We start from the raw sequence: 22,332 nt of genomic DNA on the forward strand, positions 1-22,332 counted from the left end.
ATTTATCACTTTATTCTAAAATCTTTTGTGCCTGTCAGGATCCTGTTAGAATGATGACTGTATTAGTACTTGGGTTGTTGACAGGTTTTGATCTGACCCTCTAAACTTAACCTGCTCTTGAGCAGGTTAGGCATGCAAGCACAAGTTACCATGGGGATGTAACACGGTAAGTAGTGAACCACCCGTTGTAATCGAAGAGGGAATGCTCCAGTTCAAGGATAAAACTGAGGCAAAGTTTTATTATGACCATTTCTAGGGATAGCATCAGAGCAATGACTGGCCAGACAACCATAGACAGAAAGCCTATTTGTATTGAAGGCTAAGACAGCGTTAGCTGATGCTAACAACCAAATGAGCTACACTGAAATTAGGTTTGATTCTGGTAGTGTTAGAAGCATGGTCTGCAAGGGCGAACCAAAAGAATCATTTTGTGTCAGGTTTCTGAGCCTCTCTTCTGATTGGCTGACTGATAATACACAACGAAGTAAACCACAGCTAATGGATTGCAGCCTAATACTGTAGCTTGGTAAAGCTCACGAGTCAAAGCAAATGATGATGGTCAGTTGCTGCTGAAATGAGTCCAACAGAGTTTAATCCAGACTAACATGCTCTGGTATACCAGAAAAAAATAAATTTTAGCCACTGGTCTCTAATATCACTTTCTTTGGGAAAGCTGTGCAGTGATGTATTAGCTTATTGTGCAGTGTTCTCTCAACAATTTTGTTACCAAGTAACTAAAACAGTCACTCCAAAATATAGGAAAACAGACTTACAGCATCTGATTCAAAGGTCCATATTGGGCCACATTAAACCGGGCTTTTCGACAAAAGAGTCTGGCTGTTACGCTAACTGGCAAAGGATCACAAGCAGCCTGTTTCCCACCGATTTGGCCCAGAACCACCTGTGTCCTGTCATGCCAGGTGGAGGACCTGCAGAGCTCCAACCACCACAGAATCACCACGTTTTCTGTCCCGTGTAACGTTACTAAGCCTCGTTCATCAAACTTTGATCATGCCAGTTTAGACGCAGACCACAAGGGACAACACACCAGGAGGAGATTCATCATGAAATTTACAAACCGTTCAGAGCTGACCTCTGGACTTATTAGTGACATCACTTACGCACCTGAGAGCTCACACACATAAGTCTGTAAGTTTAGAATATGAATATTCTCTCTGTGGTCTTCACCTGTGTTCCCTGCTCATGTTCTGAGGCATTAATAATCCACAGCTTCAGCTCAGCTTCCCGCCTCAAATTACACAGACTGAGCCAAGACTAAAATGGAGGGACTCCCTCACAATGACCTCCTCTAGAGAAAGGAAAAAAAAAACAACTACAGAACACAGTCGCAAACTCTACAATAGAAGTCATTTACAGCAGGGATCACCTTGGTGGTTGGTTTGTTGCACAGCTGATGTGTGAGACTAAAACAAGGAAAAGGAAAAAAAACTTGAAAATATGAGTGCAGATACAAAACAAATAATTAGATTTTGACACAGATTTCAAAAGACCAAATGAGACTGAGGCAGTTATGGAGGCGTGTGGTGGACACCTCATGATACTTCAGGATCAAGTTTCCCTTGTAAATCGTCTTCTGTTTATCAATATCAAACATTTTTTAAGGGGCAAGATGTTCGTTATTTTTGGTATCATGTGACCAATACACTGTCAGATGTTATTAGAGTCAGAATTCTGACAACAATCACTTTACAAAACTTTGTCCAGTAGTTACTAGATCCCCAACAAGGCTCTCTGCTAAATGGCAATAATCAGCCACTAGGTGGCACTTAGCTAATATATCAGCAGCAAAATAAATATTCTGAAACTGTTATATGTAGTGCAACAATTTACTGTACATCTGTAAATCAGTTGCACAACAAATGGTGTCACAACAAACGCGAGTGTCTTTGCAACCGTGGATCCACTGACACAGTGCTCAAACAACTGGAGCCTTTCCACTGGAAGTCTTTCATTAAAACAGCACCATCTATGTCCATGACCGTAGGCTTGTCATCTGTTGGGCAGTTCCTTGCTGGTGTTCCTCAGGGTTGTGAGTAGTGGGGGAGAGTCACTGCGGCGGAAGAGGGATGCCCCGGGGGTCAGTGACTTGACCCTCCTGAAGGTTCTTCACCAGCTGGGCCAGCCAACGTTTGGTGGTGGTGTCGTCCTTCAAGACCTGGGCGAAGGTGGTGTCTTTGAGCTGGTCGGGGAGGCACTGCCGCAGAGCTTCTCTGGCTCTGCACAAGATGGGAAAAAAAAACAAAAAACATGGAGACACATGAGACACATACACATGAATACTCTGGAAGGATTGTTGAATTATATTCTGGCTCCAGAAAATGAAAACATTTTGGGCCTTATTCATGATAAAAGTACCTGGAGTTGTCAGACAGGCGTAAGTAGCAGCGGACAACGTGCTTGAGCAGGCGGGCTGATGGCTCTTTGGACAGCTGAAGGACCATTTTACCCTGAACAGAAGAAGAAAAATCTAAGGCCAAGCTGAATAAACAGATATAAATGTCTTAAATTTTAATAATTAAAACAGAGATGGCTTACGAGAATCATAGCAACATGGGAGAAGCGCTCATATGTTTGACAGATGTAGGCCAGCCCTGTGTCATCCAAGAGAATCTTCTGCAGTATGAAGGTTGCAACCTGAAAAACAATTATTCCAGATCCAGTCTAGATCAAACCACTTGAAATAACACTACAGGATACATTGGTGAGAATAGTGTCAGGTGAGAGTACCGTTTTGGAGAGCTCGCTGCCAGACTCCATGATCCGAAGGCACAAGGGAATTATCTCTGTGGTCAACAGGAAATTGATGACTTCCTGCTCATCTGTTTTCACCAAAGCACCTAGACAGTATTGACACACGGAGGTGGTGAGGCGGCTACAACTAAAGAGATTATGTAAATATAATAAGAAATGATGGATGATTGTATTAATGAAGATTTCTTACCTATGACTCCTAAGCTGGTGAGGCGGAGGTACTCAAATGGTCGCGTTTTGCTAACTGTGTGTAAGAACGGGTAGAGGAAGAGTGGGATGTGTGCAGCCAGGAAAGCTGACCTGAGGAGGACCAAAGCAGTCCACATTGTTATCAGCATTTGCCAGTCTTCTTCACTTTAAGCTCACTAACTCCCACCATGCTGCCAAACTTCTTACATATACATATATAATTGTCTGTTAGTGGTCACAACCAGCACAAACACATATGTCCATCATATACAGGAAAGCTGCTTACGTATTTCACTAAGCATATCCACAATGACACAGTCATGATTTAATATATATACATTAATGAAAACATGAATGACAGGCAGAACACTGATACACACATGAAAGCCTGTTACCTTGTCTCGGGATGGGAGGCTACACACTGGAGGAGTGCCAGGGCATTACATACTCTGTTGGACTGGTGCGCTGTTAGGGTGGGGGGATTGATTGATGGGTAGATGTTGACGATTTCCTAGCAATTACAGAAGCGAAAATATAGGTAAAGCAAGAACCTTGGAGAATAATGTGTTAACAGTTAAAAAAAAAACAACAACTGTGATTACACCACCTGTAAGGTAAGACCTGTGAAAAAAATAGCGCTCTAGCTCACCTGCAGCAGGGCCGCTATGGTACCACAGGAGTGCCACAGCATTGGAGCCAGGTCTGGTACTGACTCCCTCTTCTTGCTAAGCTCTAGGAGGGCGTTCTCCCTGGTCTCTGGACTAGACAGCTCATTGATCCACTGATAAATCTTTTCTCTATCCACTTGTGCCAGTGCTGTGGTTACAGCCTGGGGACAACACAGAACATGTAGCATCAGTACAACCTGTTCTCTGTTGAGCAGCATTTTGTTTAGCTGCTGCTCTAGTTAGCATCTATTTAACTGCTAACGTAAGATGGACTTAATTTAGCTAAACTAAGTTAGCTTTGTTTGATATAGTCAACACGGACGTTATTCACCATTTTTAGCTGATTTCTTGTGTTTCGCACCAAACTTCAGCTGAAATTCCACCATGTTACTATACCAAAAGTTGTCATTCATGCAGAATTAAACACTGCAATTGAAAATTCAGCTATAGCTGGCTTTATAACATGAATATGATAAGCATTAGGGAGCAAGGACAACCTGTTAGACATGTAGGTTAGCTCACGATAGCGAACTCGCTAATATTGAAAGTTAACAGTCGTGTGTACTTACTGCTCCTGTAGCCAACATTGTGTGTAGCGCTTGGATTTATTCCAGTAAGGCCTTTTAAAAAGTTGTGTTACAAATGTTAATGTGCTTCGAAGAACATGCAAGAGCAAAACCTCTTCCGAAACACTGATGATTTTAGCCTCTATCGGCATCAAGCGTCCTGTCAGCCGGAACTCCTACAGCATTTCCGGTGTATTCTTTTCAACTTAAAAGCATAAACCAAGCTCCGATAAGCTCAACCACAGACTGTCCATTATTTTTGACAAAGGAACTGGCAATTTCTGCATGTTGGATGTTTTGAAATGAATTTATGACAATGAAGTTCAAATCTGGACTCATTCTTAATCACACTGTTTACTCAATTACGTAAAACAAAGAATAGACATGTAAAGTTAGCAAAAATTGTGGGCTGTTATTACTTCCGGTGACAAGATCCAGATCCACCGTTTGATTTTTTTTTTCTTTCTGTGAATTCTGGTTTATGCTCTCTGAATCCTCTTCTAGTTGCTTTTGTTTTAATTAATTTGAAACATTCAATTTTATTTGGTCAGCTGCATTACTTTTTTTTTTTTTACCACGCATGCGAAAATAAAGTCTGAATTCAGTGTGAACATTTTATTACAGCAAATTAAATACATGCATGTATTTGTGTACATGTGTATCTGTATAAAGTTTATATTTTAGTTTTGCTTTAGGTTTACATTCATGCACCAATGTCTGTTGGCAAAATGTATAAAAGAATAACAAAAATAAGTCAAAGCACAGGCGTGTGTGGAGGTGTAACGTGACAATTCCTTATCCCGTTCCTCTGGAGATGAAAGAGACTGACAGTAAAAGAAAAAATAATCTCGTTATAATTTCAGTGCCATGATAATAATAATAATAAAGTTATAATAAATAACATTTAAGTACACTTTAATAACAGTACAGTTAGAAATAGACTGATGCCTGCATGATGAGAGAAACTAGATGTTATTGCAGTATGAAGTTTTTCCTCTGTTCTCCTCACCTTGCATCCTGGAAGAAAGAGGCCACCGACCTGAACCATTGGTACCCCACCAATGTTCTGGATCTCCCTAGTTCTGGAACCAGGATGGCATCCTGTACACAGAATCATGGTTACCTTTAAGTAACAGTTCTTAAAGCAAGACTTGAATTTGCTGAAGTAATATCATATTCCAGTGTGAAATGTAACATAAGTATTAGAGGGTGATGACCTGAAAAAAGGGTCCTTGAGGTCCAGGATGTTTCCAGATTTGAAGCCTGATTGGTCGACGGTGGCTGTGATGTGGATGTCATAGCTCTGCCTGGAATGGAGGACAAGGTAAACGCTGCTGAATATTTCAAAAAAATAAAGGAGATAAAAGAGGATATTTGAGGTCCAGATGTACCTGTTGTTAGAGGCCAGCAGGACAGTCCCGGACAGGGTTTGACCCAGCTTGGCAAAGAGCGGTGTCTGAAGCAAACACCTGACCTGATGCCAGCGGGTCAGGGGCTCAGTAGGAGCTGTGGAGAGCCATACCGCTGACCTGTGGTGACAGGGGCGTGGGTGTTAGGGGGTAGGTGGATGATTTAAAGAGGTCACATTGCAACAAACTGAATTCAAATGAATATTTTATGTTTTAGGAGCCAAGGCGAGTATATATGTATATCTCTTACTTGGATCCCAAATAAGCCACATCAAACCAGAAGGCGAGTCCGTGAACCAGACCAGATTGCTGCAGTGTAAATACAAAGGGAATCTCCATTCTGGAAGAAACATACAAACAAAAATGTCTTCCTTGAGTCCATCTTTGTTTGTTATGTCCTCAAATATCTGATGTTCTAATGCTGCACTTCCCAAATATCATTGCTGGAAGATACCTGTAAAAATACAAAGCACTGTTTGGAAGTACTTGTATTCTACTTAGTATTAAGTATTTTTATTTTGTATTTTCCTTGCATATTTTTATTTTATGCTACTTGTTACTTCTACTCCACTACATTTCAGAGGGAAATATTATACTTTTCACTGCCCTTAATTTATCTGACAACAATGCATTTCTATATTACAATTACAAATATACTACTGTAATATTTAATTGACTTGACATTTATATGACATGTAAAAACAGCTGTTATGACTACTACTACTACTACTAATAACAACAACAACAACAACAATAATAATAATAAGAATTATTATTATTATTATTATTATTATTATTATTATTATTATTATTGTTGTTGTTATTATTGTTATTATTATTATTATATGGAATGGTAAGTAGTTGACAAATCATATATATGTGAGAACTGATTTTAATTTCTTTAATACTAATAATAGTTGTAAGAAGTATTTTCATGTCAAATAAATGTAGTTCATTACAAGTAAACATTACAGTACAATTATGTATGTACAATTATGTCAAATTTGTACATAAGTCCCTTAGTACACGAGGCTCCCCTGCCTTTACTGAATCCTGTAAGTTCCTGGTTGTTCTTATTTTTTGGCCCAGGCACTTTTTCATGCATGCATGTAACCACTTAACCACATATATATATATATATATACACACACACACACACACACACACACACACACACACACACACACAAAGGTCACAATGCGTCTTTCAGCAGTAAGTGTATGAATGCAACTTCAAATGCTTCAAAAACACAACTATGGTAACCTATGCAAATCCTCTTCTTTAGCCTCCATGAAGTTGATGCAGTGCTTGACAGACCTGGCCATCAGGATCTGAACATCAAATGTGTCCTGAAAAAGACATTGAATAATTAATTTGTTGGAAAAAATACTGAAGTAAAACAAAGTGCAATCTGTTTATTTCAGAATACCACTTATTTTTGTTTTTTGTTTTGCACATCTGGCCCTAATCCTTTTCTGTACAATTTAGACCAAACACAGTGAAAACATTTTAGATCTCTTTACACACATAACACCAACATTCTATAATATAATATATGCACTTGTGATAAGATGCTCATATTGTGGCAAGGTAACTCATTTCATATATTCAGTGAAAGGGGTTTTGTTACAGCTTACCACTATAGGTTGCCTGAAAAACTCATCCACTGCGGCACTGTGAAGAGCACTTAGGTTAACACCATAGAAGCTTCTCTGCTGCCTGAGGAAAGAAAAATGCATTTAAACAAGATTTCATCATGTGACCACTGATTCTCTGCACTCTGTGCAAACTGTTGATGTCAGTACAGTATACACACACACACACACACACAAATCTGTACAGTGCTTAACACATTTATTAGACCACCTGTCATAGAAATGAGAAAAAAACTATTTTAGAAATCTTTCAAAAACTTTACTTTGTAAACAGTAAATCTGAAAATTAATAGGTAAAAATAATAATTATATTTTTGCATTAAAAATATAATTTCGGTTAAAGAGCTTCTACATACTGGGCGGGAGTCTCCCCCACGACCTGGGGCTGGACCCAGATAAGCGGCAGATCATGACATGACATGAGTTTCTACATGCTGGTGTATTAACCATTACAGAAACATAAAAAAATGATTTTGGTAATTAATTTGGGGCAGTTGTGGCATAAACCTTACATTGGGTGGTTGTCTAATAAATTTGTTAAGTTTGTGAAGCATAAACTTTTTACTGTTAATCTTTTGCTGTTCTTGTGATTCAGACTCCTGTAGTTTCTCTTGGATGTGCTTTGAATTATTTGTGGAACAACACAGAGCTAGAGGTATTTTTGAAATTTCTGTGTTGTAGAAACTGTATTAATACAAGTCCACATGGGAATTTTGTAAAGACCTTAAGTGTTGCAGCTGTTATTAATTTAATCATCTAAGCAGTGTCACAGCTGAAATAGTTTTGGTTAAAAACATCAATATATATAGTTTACCTTCATTCCTCAAGGCTGACTGAGCCTGACCTGCATGGAGTGGTGGAGCAATGAAGGCAAGGACCATGGCAACACAGGTCTCGATACATGCATATGCAGGTTCAGCTCTTTGAGTACTTATGTCAGTAACCTTTTGTGGTATTTCTGTTTTGCATAATTGAAAATTGCAAGTTAGTTCTCTTGGAAAAAATCCTTGAAAAGTCATCGGCCTTTGTGCAATCACCCATTACCTCAAGGGTCTCAAGGGCTCATCACCCAAGGAGGTCCTTGGCCTGATTTGACCTGGTTTGGCCCCCTCACACTAGTACCTCTTCCCCAAGAGGAAGTAGAAGCTCAGCAGTCGCAATTCTGACAGTAATTATAATGTCATGGCTGCTGTGGACCACTTCTTGGAAGTCCAAGATGCCAACTCATACAAAGAAGGGATCCATATACTCTAAACAGGAAAGTTGGATTTCTCTGACATAAGAGTGCTGCCACCAGCACAGACATGAAGTCTGTATAATAAGCAACAAAATTTCAGTTTAAGAGTATGTTGTTGGCTACAAAAAGTGATGTGAATATTATTTCTTATTACGTTTAATGTTTATTAGAATAATTATATCCAGATGAATTACACTTTTCATATACTGATATCAATAAATGTATATCAGTTATAATATTTTATGATTTTATTACCTAAAATTTGGTTTGTATTCTTTCTTAGAAAAAAATTTACATAACTAATGATGTTTAAATGAATAAAATTCTGAGAAAATCACAATTCCTGACAGAAAATATTGAATATCTTTAGTTTTAGGACAAAATATCAGTCTCAACCCCAACTTATCGGCCTACAAAAAGCCTCTATCAGTCAAATCTTAGCTGGTCTGTATGAGTCAGGACTGGACTGAGCCCAAGCGTTTTACACCCGACAGGAAATATGCCTGACTGAGGTCAAGCAATGAGAATGCTTGTGTGTGGGGGAGAGAAAGAGAGAGAGAATGGGAGCCAGTGTGTTTGTGTTCTCATGCATGGATTTATGTAGGCGCATGCTTATGTGTGTGTGTATGTGTGTGTATGTGTATGTGTGTGTGTGTGTGTGTGTGTGTGTGTGTGTGTGTGTGTGTGTGTGTGTGTGTGTGTGTGTTGCGAGAGAGACCAGAAACTGGCTCGTGCGTAGTGCTCAAAGTAAAGCTGCTCATCGCTGAAGGGAGCCAGATGAATATCACCACAGGAGGGAAACATCAGACCTGGAGAGAGATGCAGAAAAGGAAGGAAATAAGACAGAGAGAGAATTTAAACATAAGAGAGACTGATCTGTGGACTCTTTTTCTCTTATTCATTTTCTTTTTGCTTAAATTTGGAACTGCTATATCTTTAATAATAAGTCTTTCCAGCCATGGAACATTACATGAAAAAAACGTGATCTCTGCATTCTCTTTTATATTTTCTTTTATACTGTTCTTGTCACCACGAGTATAAAATAAAAGTCTTTATCTTAAGACCTACATTGTACAAACTGTTGTACACTACTTAAATAATATTAATATTTTTTATAAACATATGGATCTTATTTTTGTGATTTTAACATTTATATCATCTAACTGTTCCTATTTCTTGCCCTGTCAGACAAAAGATACAAATATAACACCCAAGTTATCATAATCAGCCCCTCCAGTGACTCTTTTTTAGCTTCATTAATGTCTGTTTAGCACTTCCTGTTTTATTTTGTAGTTACATCCCTCACAGTGGTGGTTTTTGGCATGGGCGAACCGGGCAGCTGCCTGGGGCGGCATCACATGGGGGACAGCACAACCACGTGAAAAAAAAAAAAACATCTGCGCCACTAAGCAGTTTTCTATTATCTATCATATTAGATAATAGAAAATCCAGGCTGGGAATTGGCAAAATTGCGCCCCTTGCAGCTGCAGGCACCCTTGCTGGCTGAGAATCTGTGTGAGGAGGGGAAAGTGGAGTAGAAAGTTCACCTCTGGGTCTCTCCCAAATGGAACGGACAAGGAGGGGATGGGAGATCCACTGTATAGAGGAGCTTTTCAAAGCTAAAGTCTTTAAGTCATACCTGAGGTCAACCATGCCTCAGGAATGGCTTACTTGCCTTGCTGTCATCATGATCAATCATTCAATAGGGGAGCAGATTTCGTATGATGACATTATTGATGATTTTAAATCAAGGAAGGCCAGAAAGGTCAGGTTTTAGTTTTAGTTTTAGTTTTAATTTTTATTTGTTGCTCTTAGTGCAACAGTGTTATAATTAGGGGAGTAATTCAATGTAGAACCACCCTCGTGTCTCTGTTCCGGACTTACTTACTTTCTGTCTTGGTTTGTTTTTCCCATCTTTGTGATTATCTGCCCCACCTTGATGTGTTTCACCTGTTCCCCAACACCTGTTGTGTATTTAAGTCTCCCATGACCCAAGTTGTCATGATCAGACCCTGCAGTGACTCTTTTGTGGACTCTTGTTTAGCTTCATTGATTTCTGTTTAGTACTTTCTGTTTTATTTTGTAGTTACATGTCTTGTGTATCTGTTTTGGAGTCACTTCCTGTCTTTGTTTAGTTTTTTATTTCCTCCTTTGTGATTGTCTCTGTTTTTGGATTTTAGTTTTTCCTAAGTTTTCTTTCCTGGCTGCATGGACTCTGGTTCCTCAACCGTCTACCTGTAAGTCGATTCTTGTTTAATAACACAAAGAATGTCTTTATTAATCAGCCTGCATCTGGGTCCTTTCCCTTGTTTCCTGGCCTCCACATAAAATAAGTTGCAATAAATTTCTCCACTCCTACCGTTGGGTTTGAGCCATTTCCTGGCGTACAGGAAGCTCTCCATGAGTCTCTCATTGAGCAGCATATAACCCATTGGCTCGGAGACGATGATATCCACCATGTCAGGACAGATGACATCTTCCACCTCCCCCTCTAGGACCCTGATCCGCTCAGACAAACTGTTACTCTGGACCAGGATCTACAAAGGAGACAAGAAACCTTTGCAATGCTGTAAAACCAGATAGCCACTACAGTAACACTTAAAAGTGAAGTTTTCACCTGTGGTTTGCAATTGCATAACAGTGGGATCAGACTTTGGACTACAGTACTATTTGGCTATGATTATCCAGTTGCACAAGAGAAGGCCTGATAAGATCTAATAACATCACCCTGGACAGCGGACCCATTAGCCATGTGCAGTGGGTCAAGCTCAGGCATCTGAGAAGAGCATTTGTCCAGCCAATGTCTGAACTCAGCAGAAATCCAAGGCTGTTATGATTCCAGCCCTTGTCCTGTTCATTTTGCTCATTCTTGTCACCCCTGCTGTGCCTTGAAATCCTGTCCATGAAAATCACAAACAGGACTGGTGAAAAGGGACCAACCCTGGTGGAGGCCAACACCCAATGGAAACATGTTTGACTTCCTGCTGAGAATACAACTCAACTCTCAGTCCAGTTGCATGGTGACCAAAGGGCTGGGGGACCAAAGGGTTGGAATGTTGCAGCCCCTCTGGCCTACTGGTGCCTGTCCACTGCACTGGTAGACCTGTGGGCAAGCCAAGCTAGAAAGGTCTCCTTCAGCTTGACAGCTGTCCACCAGGGGCAGTTGCACAACTCCCAGGGTCACTGGGACACACAAACCTCTCCACCAAGGTGGCAATTCTCAGAAGCAATGACTGGTTTGCCAGGGGAGCAACCAGAGCAACAGAGATGGAATGGGTAGGGCAGAGCCTATGGTGGAAAAACCTAGGAAGCATCCAAGAAAATTTTATAATGGTCCAGATAAACAAGAAACGTGGCATTCAGAGGAACGATTAGAGTCTAAAAAAGAAAGCAATCAAACAGATTACCATTGGTGTGGCTTTTCCTCATTAGACAGCACTGAAAGAAGAGATGGCACAGACAAGGATGTCGCCTCTCTGCTCTTGGACAGGTTAGTATTAGGAGAATATTTGGAGTAGGCAATGCAAGTCTTACATCTGCTCTTCCAAAATAATGGAACTATTTTGAAACTGAAAATTTGCCTATTTTATGCCCCAGACTTTCCAGGAAGCATGTTGTAACTGCTCTGTGTGATATAATCCCCATATATCGGTCTAATCTCTGTTCAGTGTGTATCAGCTCCTCCCTGCAGCCCCTATCCTACTGCATTGTGGGCCAGATGTTGCTGCAACCCATTAACTCCCCAGAATGCCACGCTCTGCATGTGATGTATGTACTCTGTGTGTGTATGCTATCTAGAGCATTGCTGTGGTTTCTTTTTAGGCTTTAGCAAAGCCAATACACACATAACATTATTCTCCAACCACACAGTCTGGAGATTCAAATCTTACTTGTAATTGCAAAGACTCACACAATGGTTTTATTTCTGCAGAGAATAAGATTATTTTCAAAACTTGTGTGTACAGTTATGATCTGTGTTTTAAAACAGCCAATAACAATATAATGACAAAGATGGAGGATTTAAATGAACTGACCTGTGTGTACTTGGCCATGGGGCTGGACTCAACAGCATACACTCTGGTGGCTCCAGCCTGGATGGCAAAGAAAGACAGAATACCAGAACCACAACACACATCCAGAACCACCTACAGGAATTTGAAGAGAGAGAAGAGAGACCAGGTCACACTGCTGTCAGCTTCTAATAATGATACGATGCATACGATGCTAGTTGACTTAATAAAAGAACCTTTGACAATATAATGTCTCCACCAAAAACCATGTGTCTTGTGTGCTATTACCTTGTCTCTGAAGTCAGTCTCATTGACTAAAATTGCTCTCTGATAAGTAGCGGTCCTCAGGTAGTCCTGAAGCAGGCTCTGCTGCTGGGACAGACAGCTATGGAACTATGAACACAAACAACAATCAGCTAGTTATTTTTCAAATGTACAACAGCCTTAATTATTGAGTGTCTTACTTGGTAGCACTGCGTAGGGGTGTTTTCAGTCCTTGTTTCAAACTTAGCCGGATGTCTCCAAGAAGGTATTTGGGTCTCAGTATCCTTGCGTCCTCTTTTATCTCTTTCTGCGCAACCTTTCTCTGTCTCTTCATCATTCCCTGTTTTTAACAGCTGCTGGAAATTCTTCATATCTGGAGGACCGAAGGAGACGACTATATGTGTGAAGTCCTGTTACATTAACCAATCCCCACAACGATGGGCAGAATTAATGTTACCATACACCGTACGAACCAGTTGGACTGTTGAACTGCAGCAGAAGACTCAGTTTGCCAGTGGAAATCAGGAAGGACTGCCCTCCAACCTGGCAGCAGTCCATTTCTTTGGAAACTGTAAACTGGAAGATTGATGCTCTGTTGCCTAAAAAAAAAATGTTTAAATATAAGGAGGCTAAAATTTCCAATGGTCCTTTTGTCCAACATCTATGAATCAGATTACCCTCAAACTTGGCAGTGTATTTATGTTCCCCAGACAATGGTTCTTAAAATTTTTGGTGACACATCCTGACCTTTGTTCTCACTTAAACACAGGCCAAAATTACCAAAGAAACTGTAATATTTGTTTTAAGGATGAAAGTCATCTATTTGCATAGTCCAACATATTTATCATATTGTATGTAATAGACATTGAAGCCTCTGGGGACCATGAAATGATTTTAAGGCTAGTTTTTTGATTGGTGCTAGGTGAACCTTTGATTAACAAGTTAATAAATGTGATTGACAGTTTCATACAGGATAATGTGGTCTAACACTAGTCCTCACTATAGATGTATTCTTGCATTGAATTTCCATCATACCATCACTACATTTCACTAATCACTAATCACTAATTAGTCCTATTACTAAAAGTTCTACTATTGTTATTGTTTGTACTGTTGTTAGTCCTATTACTAATCCTAGTCTTATTATTTTTAGTCTTCTGTCATTACCATTACGTGGAACCTTCACTGAGCATATTCTCTTTACTCCTTCTCTTGTTTGCCCCTCCCCACCTCTTTCTCTCTCTATCTACCCCCTCTCCCTCATCCTCCCTTGTTCTCACTCCTCGTTCTCTCCCTCTCCCCCTCCTCCCCCTCTCTCTTTCTCACTTTTCTGTCTTTCTACTCCCTCCCCCTCTTCCTCTTCCTCCCACTTTCGCACTCATATCTCCCAACCCCCATTCTCACCCCCCCTGCCGACCATGAGTCCACTTCTGTTCAAGGTTTCTATATACTAAATAAAACTCAACTGAATTGCATTCAAGATTATTAGGATCGATTAATTCACTGGTAATTAATCTGTAAGATGAAGATTACATTTTATAAAATACAAACTAAGAAAAAATGGTGAAAATGGTGTTATCAATTAGTTACTCACCATCCTGCACAGTAACAAGCTGAGTCTCCAGTCCTGTGCTGAGAAGCAAGGTGAGCTCCTGCTCAGCTCTCTGTCTGCACACACTGACACGCCGCTCCCCGCTCACTCGATCCTGGACCAGCACCTCCTTCAGAACATAACCAGACCACAGTGTCTTATCTATGCCGGTGATTTGCATGTTATAGGTCATTTAATACAAATCACATGCACATTAAATCACGGCTAACCATTTGATTGGAATGTATTTTTTTTTTAACCATTTTAGTGATCCATTGGTTTACATTCATTTCACTACATCCTTAAAATTGTCAACTGTGATGGTTCACCAACCTAAACATTGAGTTTTCTGCTACATAGCATTGCCTAAAACATTTTGGAGGAAATTAAATGATTACTGTCAACATTTTTTTTACAACTGTGGGAAATAATACACCAAAGTCACAGAGGCGCAGTCGGTATGGTTGATACAAAATCTGCAAAATCTTTTTTTTTTTGAGCAATCTTGCAAAATCTTTTTTTTTTTGAGCAATCTTATAGTTCTTAGTAGTTCTTATTCCATTTTGAAGTTATGTTCCTTGCGTATCTGTTCTGGTGTTGCTTCCTGTCTTTTTCCCCCTCCTTTGTGATTGTCTACCCTGCCCTAATTTGTGTCACCTGTTCCCAATTAGTTCTTGTATATTTAAATCTCTGTGTTTGTTATGATCAGCCCCTTGGTGATGGTCTTTGGACTCTTTTTGGACTGTCTTGGACTTCTGTTGAACTCTTTATGGACTCGTTGTGGACTCTTGTCGTCATTTCTTGAATTTTTTTCAGTAATTTGTGTTTTATTTTGAAGTCCTGTTCCCAGGTTGCTTCCTTCTTTTTTCCTGTCTTTTTCCCCACCTTTGCTGATTGTCTTCCCCACTCTAATGTGGAAAATGTGGTTCTCAGAGTCAACGCTGGAGAGGAAGTCAGAAATAGATCAATGGTGTGGAAAGCAGATTCTATAAGTAACCCAACATTATCATTAGAGATATGTGGTATTAGCCACAATCTGATTACTGTGCGACCATGTTTAAATGTACACAATAAACCCTATTACATTTACCTCAGAAGAAAATTTGATATACAGTGGTCTGCAAACTTTAGTGAAGGTATTTTACATATAGTTGCTCTTTGTGGGTGATTTTACCCCTTTGGACAACCAGCGACCACATTTCTCCTTGTGCTTCTGCCCATTTTATGAATATTTTGCAAACCACTGTTTTGGACTTTGGAATTCAAAAATCATTCTCCTGCCACAAATGTGGGGAAATAATCAGACACATAAACACCGCATATACCATTTCCTTCCTTTGGCTAGTTCAGAACTCTGTCTTCATACTTTGAACAAAGATGTATCAACCAATAAGAATTCTAAGAGGCCTACAAAACGACTGGGGAAACTTCTTTTAGCGATTGCACTCCTAGACTATGGAACAAACTGCCTGTAGCTATAGCATAGCTTTTATGTATGAAAGGTGCTAAATAATTATACTATTACTATTAGTATATCTTATTATTAATATTAGGCATCAGGATCAGATTCAGAATTAAAAGCATAAATCAGATGAAACTAGTGTAGTACTTGGGGGTGCGCCCCCTGCAGCTTCTAGTATTACCTCATGAGTCTCCATGTGATCTTCTTCAGGCTTCACATCCTCCTGCAGGGTGAAGACCCGAACAGAGAAAGCCAACGACTCCTCGCTTCTGTCCTCCATTTTTGACTGTGAAGGCATGCTGCTCTTTGGGAAGAAAGAAGAGGAGAGAACAGGAGGGAGGAGGTGGTGAGGAAGGGGTGGAGGAAAGGGGGAGGAGAGACGAAGAAAGGAATAAATGGGAAAATAGGGGGACATAATCCCACACAGTTAAAAACTAAATATGAACATCTCACACACTTCTAAGCGTTAGGGGCTAAAGTCTTCAGGAATCATCCTCTGAGGACCATGGTTATCGATATCAAACATTATGGCAATCTAAGCAGTAACAGAGCAAATGCGTTACAGTGCCATACAAACACACACACAAATTAGTACAGTTATTTAAATTTTGGAAACTTGAGGTTCCATTTAGGTCAGAATGAATTTTGGATTTGATTGCACTGGCTTAAGTTTTTTTTTTTTTAATTAGCCAATTAAATGAACAAACTTTTATAACAGAAATAATCAGAAAATTACACTGTGATATCAGCTATACAGATGTAGACAAAGGAGATGATGCCAAATCATGGGATCAGATCACTTCATTTACAGTACCCAGACTCCCTCTGCTGGATTAATACTATGACTACAAGAACACAGAAAAACCTCTAAACCTCTTTGGTCCCAGTTTTCCTCATAGGTTAGGGCTTGGCACCTTACACTGAAAAAAATGATCTTGACCCCTAGTAAATGTTACATTATTTAATCAAGCTTAATTCTTAGAACTTTCTTCTTATAACGTGTTATTTATGTTTTCTTATAATATTTGATTACATCCTGAATATAGTGTTCCTAATTTAAACAAGCCAGTTTTACTTCATTAAACGTAGCAAGAAAAAAAATCTGATCAACTAACAATCAACTACTCTGGAACACCTGCCTGTTTGCGCTTGCACCCACATTACTGGGTGCGTGTTGTATTTTTCTCTCTCAGGACTTGGACTTGTAGGCTACAAACTACCAACTGGATTCAGGTAAGGAATCTTTTGCTTATCATTAGCGTGTTGTGTTTTTACATCAGTACTGTCATATTTACCCTTCCAAACGTGTTTTGAATGAAATAGGAATTATGGCTATCGACTGTGTGCTCTGATATGTGAATCCTAGCTAACTTAGCTTAGCTTAAATGTGGCTAACTACAAATTAATTATAGTTACTAGATATAGGTACAGACTAGTTTACATTCGGGAGTTTTCCTGCATAGAGAGGCTAAGTGTTTTGTTAGCGTTGCACTGGAGGAATTTCTGGCTTTTAACTTGTAATTGCTATTGTACACTGATACAGTGGCACAGTAGTACAAAAAAAATGTGGAGTCTAGACTGTCTGCTGTCAAAATGGACAAGTTTGAATTAATTTCATTTTATTTTAAGCTTGGTATGAACTACAATGACATATTTAAGTAACTGTCATGTTAGGCATGGAGTAGTAACTTGCAAGGGACACTTAATTCGGCTGCTCAAAATGCATGGACTTAAACGTGAAGACTATGCTAATGTTGGGGAGGTAATAGATTTCATCATTCACCAGCTGGACAGACATGGTAAACTACATGGTACTACAGGTGGATGTACCAGAAGTGCTTAGAGAATGGCATTCGTGCAAAAAAGGAGGATTTCCATTTAATTCTTGCAGCTCTGGCCCTGACGCCTCAGCCATGCGGCGTTCCAAGAGACTGACCAGTATTTTTCTCAAGGCCCAAACTATGTCTGGCATTTCGATTCTTATGATAAGCTGAAGCCATATGGAATCTGCATCAGTGGTTGCATAGATGGCTTTTCTTGCAAAATAATTTGGTTGAAAGCTGCATACACAAGCAGCGACCCATGCGTCATAGGGAGCTACTTTATATAGGCCATGGAGGAGTTTGGTGGCTGTCCACAGATCGTCCGGACAGATGCAGGAACAGAGAATGTGGTTGTCCGAGACATCTAGACCTACCCCGCCGCAGTGATGTCGTCAGTAGAACTGGCGAACGAAGCTACATCGCAGGAGCCAGTACAACAAATCAAAGAATTGAAAGGTTTTGGTGTGTGCTGTGCAAAGAAGGTATGGAGTACTGGATACATCTTCTGGGCAAAATGAAAGATGAGGGCCTGTGTCTTGGGGACTACCTGGACAAATCACTTGTGCAGCTGTGCTTTCGGAACATTATTCAGGTGAGGTTGAAAGTCTGTATCTTATGTGGACTGCTCTTCTTTCCCTTTAACTGGTGTATTTATGTTAAAGCACAGATATTAACAGTGATCTTAATACGGTACTTTTATTGATATACCAGTTCTACTGAGAGGGTAAACAGATTTACTGCCTCCTCCCTGTGCTTGGAGGGGTAACTGATGATTAGCCGGTTTTGGTTTTGGTTTAGGCAATTTGTCAGTAAAAGTTAAGCCTAAGTCTAACAAAAAATCATCGATTTGACCATGAAATTGAATTTATGCACATTGTCTTTCAGCATCTGTAGGAGGGGACGCTAAAACAACTTTTGTATAGATGAAGCGTTACACATCTCTCCCTCCTCCGCTCTGTGTTTCAGCACTATGGACAGCTCCATACTTAGCCGACACACGTGAACACACTAGGCTACGCAACAAATGTCGCTCTCCATGGTTTTGAATCAACAGCAACAGTCGATTATGTCTCTGCCATAGACTGGTCTCTGCCAGTAATTTTATTGTTTTTGGTGGGGCTGTGAGGTATACCAGGGGCCGATTTCATGAAGGAGGTTCAACAAACTCTGAGTATGAGTGTTAACCCTGAGTTGACAAACCCTGAGATGAAAAACTCGGAATTTCCTGTTTCAACACAGCTGATTCACATTAGTTTTGTCAACTCTGAGTATGTTGACTCCGAGTCAAGCGCGTGCACCACGACTATAAATAAGCCATCATCAATGGAGCCCCGATTCCTTGATTCACCATGGAAGCGGGATCAAAACGAAAGCGCTCAACATTTTTTTCACCCCTGGAGCTTGAAATTTTGATGGAGGCATACGGTGAATATGAGCATATTTTCCGGAAAAAAAGCAACACAGTGGCAGCGGCAAAAGATAGAGAAAACGCATGGGAAAAAATCACTGCTCGAGTCAATGCGTAAGTTTTGTTTTTAATCACTCATAAAATATTGCATGCAAAAAATGTTGTTGGCCCCCTGTTCATGCAGGTGCAACCCAGGGGGTGAAAAACGGACTTGGAGGCAGTTGAAAATGAAATATAAAAATATAATTCAATCAGGTGAGTTGGAAATATAACATGCCTGGTTGTATCTCACTTTGGTAACATTTGATATGTCTATTTCAATTTAATTGTAATTCAATTTTCAATTTTTATTTATATTTTTAATTTATTTATTGAATACTGTAACAGCTCTTTCAGTCCTGCATGATGTTTTCACACATTCTGCCCCCTGTAATGTTTCATTAATTAATGTGGTGAAGTTAACATTTGACTCCTGCCTAGCCAACAGAAAGAGGGCAGAGGCCCGTAAAACAGGTGGAGGACCTGCACCACCACCTCTAACAGAGGCAGAGGAGAGGGCCCTTAGCCAAACAACAGGAAGGCCCATGGCTGAGGGAATCCCAGGGGGCAGCTCATCTGAACCAGTCAGCCCTGAGGACACAAGTGCCTTCATAACATGTAACAAGTCCACACTTCTATATTGTTTTTTTTTAATGAAGCCTCTTTTAGATGCAAAAGCTGTTTGTTCCTGAATCCAATAGATTCTGAGGGAAGTCTCCACCTATTGGAGCCTCATGTGGCCCAACTCCAGCCTGTTGTAAGTACCTCAACACACCATAACCCCATAACCAATAGTGGTATAAAGTTCACAAAATGAAATGCTTGACTTCAAAGGATGATGAACATGAAGATGAGGCCACTGTGTCTGCTGTCACAGACAGGCCCTCAGAGGTATCATATTAGATCAGCATTACATGTACATGTGACTTTCTTGTATGGATTTATATTGACATGGAAGCTAACATATTCATCCTTTTTTAACAGAGCATAACTGGACAGCATGAAGAGGGTCCATCAACTTCTGCAGAACAAATGAATACAGTGAGAGTTTCAGTGAACAACAGAGTTTAATTCTGTATAATTGACTGTGTTGAACAATATTCTTGTGGATTTCCAGTTACCAGTCAAGGAATTATACAAAATTCATCTACTTAAACAAATCGAAAAAACGGACAAGGAAATGTTATACCTGGACCGCCAGATCCAAAAGGCAGATCTGGAAATCGAGATACTTAAACACAAGCTGGAGGTGTGTGTGTAGTCAGAGGTAAATTTAATGTATTATTAGAGCAATATGAAAAACTAACAGAAAAATGTTCTCTTTGTCTCTGTCTGTCTGTAGGATATAAGGAAGACTAAATAAAATGAACATGTGACAGTGTGGTATTCTGTGTGGCTGTAATTTAACATGGAAAATGGTTGTTGCAGATCAGATCTCTGATTGCCCTTCCATCCTGATTTTCTGGGAGCTGGATGGGGTCCTCCTCGGGGTCTTCTATTTGTAGGGCAGGGTGTTGCTCTCCTCTAATAGTTGCAATATTATTAGAGGAGGGCAGGGTGTTGCTCTCCTCTAATAGTTGCAATATTATGGAGAATAACACATGCCACAATTATGTCACAGGCTCTCTCAGGGGTTACTCTGAGATGACGTAAGCACTGGAAACGGGCTTTCAACAGGCCTATAGTCATCTCTACCCTGGCTCTCGTCCTGCAGTGTGCCACATTGAAGTGCTGCTGGGGTCCTGGTTGAGGGTCTGGGTAAGGGGCTATAAGATTTCGTTGGCAGGGGTAACCCCTGTCACCCAGAAGGAAGCCATGAATCTCTCCTGCAAGTGAAGTCACATTTTTTACTTCTGATATTTTTCTCAGAAAAATTAGACAAAGATCTTTGCGGTGACAAACAGCAATGTTTCAGACCACTTACCACGTTCCAGTCTATTGCTTATTGTAGACTCTCTATATATGCGGGAGTCATGCACAGACCCGGGCCACTTGGCTTCCACATTTGTGATAATGTGTGCTGCATCACAAATGATCTTGACAGTACAGAAAATGAGACAAGTTAGTTGAAATATTTGTGCTCTGACATTTAAAAGTAGTAGTCAATGTATGTACCTGCACATTGATGCTATGGAAGGACTTCCTATTCACATAATCTCCTTCATTTTCTGAAGGAGCAGTGACAGGAATGTGGGTGCCATCAATGCAGCCAATCACATTGGGAAATCCTAAAAGATATTCAAATTATTGCTCCCAGAGGTCACAGCAACATGTTATTGACAGAAAAGTTATTAATCATTTAAAGTTATTTACCTGCAATCCCATGGAACTCTTCTTTGATGGCTCTCACAGGTTTGTGTCCGGGAAAAACAACAAAAACTGATAAAAACCGCTTCAGAGCGAGGCACACCTTTCTTATAGCCCTGCAAACGGTTGCTTTGCTTATGTGTTCTGCATCGCCGATATTATAAAGAAAACTTCCATTTGCAAAAAAACGTAGAGCAATGCAAAGTATTTGTTCAGTGGTGAGTGCACGTCCACGGTGGGTGATGTGAGTGATGAGAGGGCGGATGAGGTTGTGAATGTATTGCAGTGACTGTAACGAAAAACGATAACGTTCAAATAAAAAGTCGGGAGGATATGAAAACGTATCCAAACGTGGACGGAAAATCCTCGGCCGACGCAATCGCAGTTCTCTGTGAATCAGTCTTGCTTCTTCATCAATCGGGTCTTCCAGAAAGGGACATGCCATTTTAAGCAGGTTCTATGGAGACTCAATTATAAGGAAACGGTTCAGCTTTTATGTACTCCAGGGGAGGAGTCAGAAACAAACTCTGGGTTTCTGGAATAAAACCTGCTCCCGACCAGGTTATGTTCACAGACTAAGTTACCATGGTAACAGACTCAGAGTACGAGTTACCTCGCTTTATGAAATGGGCTTAACTTACTCCTTGACTTACCCCTATCTCGGGGTTAATTTACCTCCCTTATTGAAACGGTTAACTCTGGGTTTCCCTCATTTCAGGCTTAACATACTCAGAGTTTCCACATAACCTGCTTCGTGAAATCGACCCCAGTTCGTACAGAAAAGCTGTATTTATTTTTGTTATAAATGAGTAGCCCAAACATCACCCGGAAGGTGTGCAGCAGTAAAGTGGGGACCTACTAGACGTTTGCAATCAGGGGGTAATTTGTGTAAACAAGATGTAGACTAGGCTATTATACATATACATACATAT

At 40.1% G+C, this 22,332-nt stretch overlaps 3 protein-coding genes across 3 annotated transcripts; all 3 read right to left on the reverse strand.

Annotated features, from left to right (window-relative positions):
- On the reverse strand, positions 1-4,388 carry cnot9 (CCR4-NOT transcription complex subunit 9). The gene is made up of 8 exons (XM_041032170.1): positions 4,199-4,388; positions 3,611-3,790; positions 3,357-3,472; positions 2,963-3,072; positions 2,749-2,858; positions 2,557-2,655; positions 2,377-2,468; positions 1-2,237 (listed from the first exon to the last, which is right to left on the reverse strand). Exons 1-8 carry the CDS (start codon positions 4,214-4,216, stop codon positions 2,069-2,071), a joined length of 894 nt encoding a protein of 297 aa, XP_040888104.1. The 5' UTR covers positions 4,217-4,388; the 3' UTR covers positions 1-2,068.
- A 335-nt stretch (positions 4,389-4,723) lies between these two features.
- Positions 4,724-16,124, reverse strand: carm1l (coactivator-associated arginine methyltransferase 1, like). The gene is made up of 15 exons (XM_041032169.1): positions 16,005-16,124; positions 14,365-14,491; positions 13,244-13,369; positions 12,971-13,143; positions 12,795-12,899; positions 12,531-12,641; positions 10,856-11,033; positions 9,215-9,305; positions 7,242-7,323; positions 6,868-6,953; positions 5,855-5,944; positions 5,587-5,724; positions 5,413-5,502; positions 5,205-5,296; positions 4,724-5,019 (listed from the first exon to the last, which is right to left on the reverse strand). The coding sequence occupies exons 1-14, from the start codon at positions 16,119-16,121 to the stop codon at positions 5,272-5,274; spliced, it is 1,539 nt and encodes a 512-aa protein (XP_040888103.1). The 5' UTR covers positions 16,122-16,124; the 3' UTR covers positions 4,724-5,019; positions 5,205-5,271.
- A 4,511-nt stretch (positions 16,125-20,635) lies between these two features.
- Positions 20,636-21,845, reverse strand: LOC121177624 (putative nuclease HARBI1). Its single transcript, XM_041031899.1, has 4 exons — positions 21,407-21,845; positions 21,209-21,321; positions 21,018-21,129; positions 20,636-20,919 (listed from the first exon to the last, which is right to left on the reverse strand). The coding sequence occupies exons 1-4, from the start codon at positions 21,843-21,845 to the stop codon at positions 20,636-20,638; spliced, it is 948 nt and encodes a 315-aa protein (XP_040887833.1).
- Between the last annotated feature and the right edge of the window lie 487 nt (positions 21,846-22,332).

This window comes from Toxotes jaculatrix, chromosome 24, assembly GCF_017976425.1.
Source record: "Toxotes jaculatrix isolate fToxJac2 chromosome 24, fToxJac2.pri, whole genome shotgun sequence".
Taxonomy (NCBI): Eukaryota; Metazoa; Chordata; class Actinopteri; family Toxotidae; genus Toxotes; species Toxotes jaculatrix.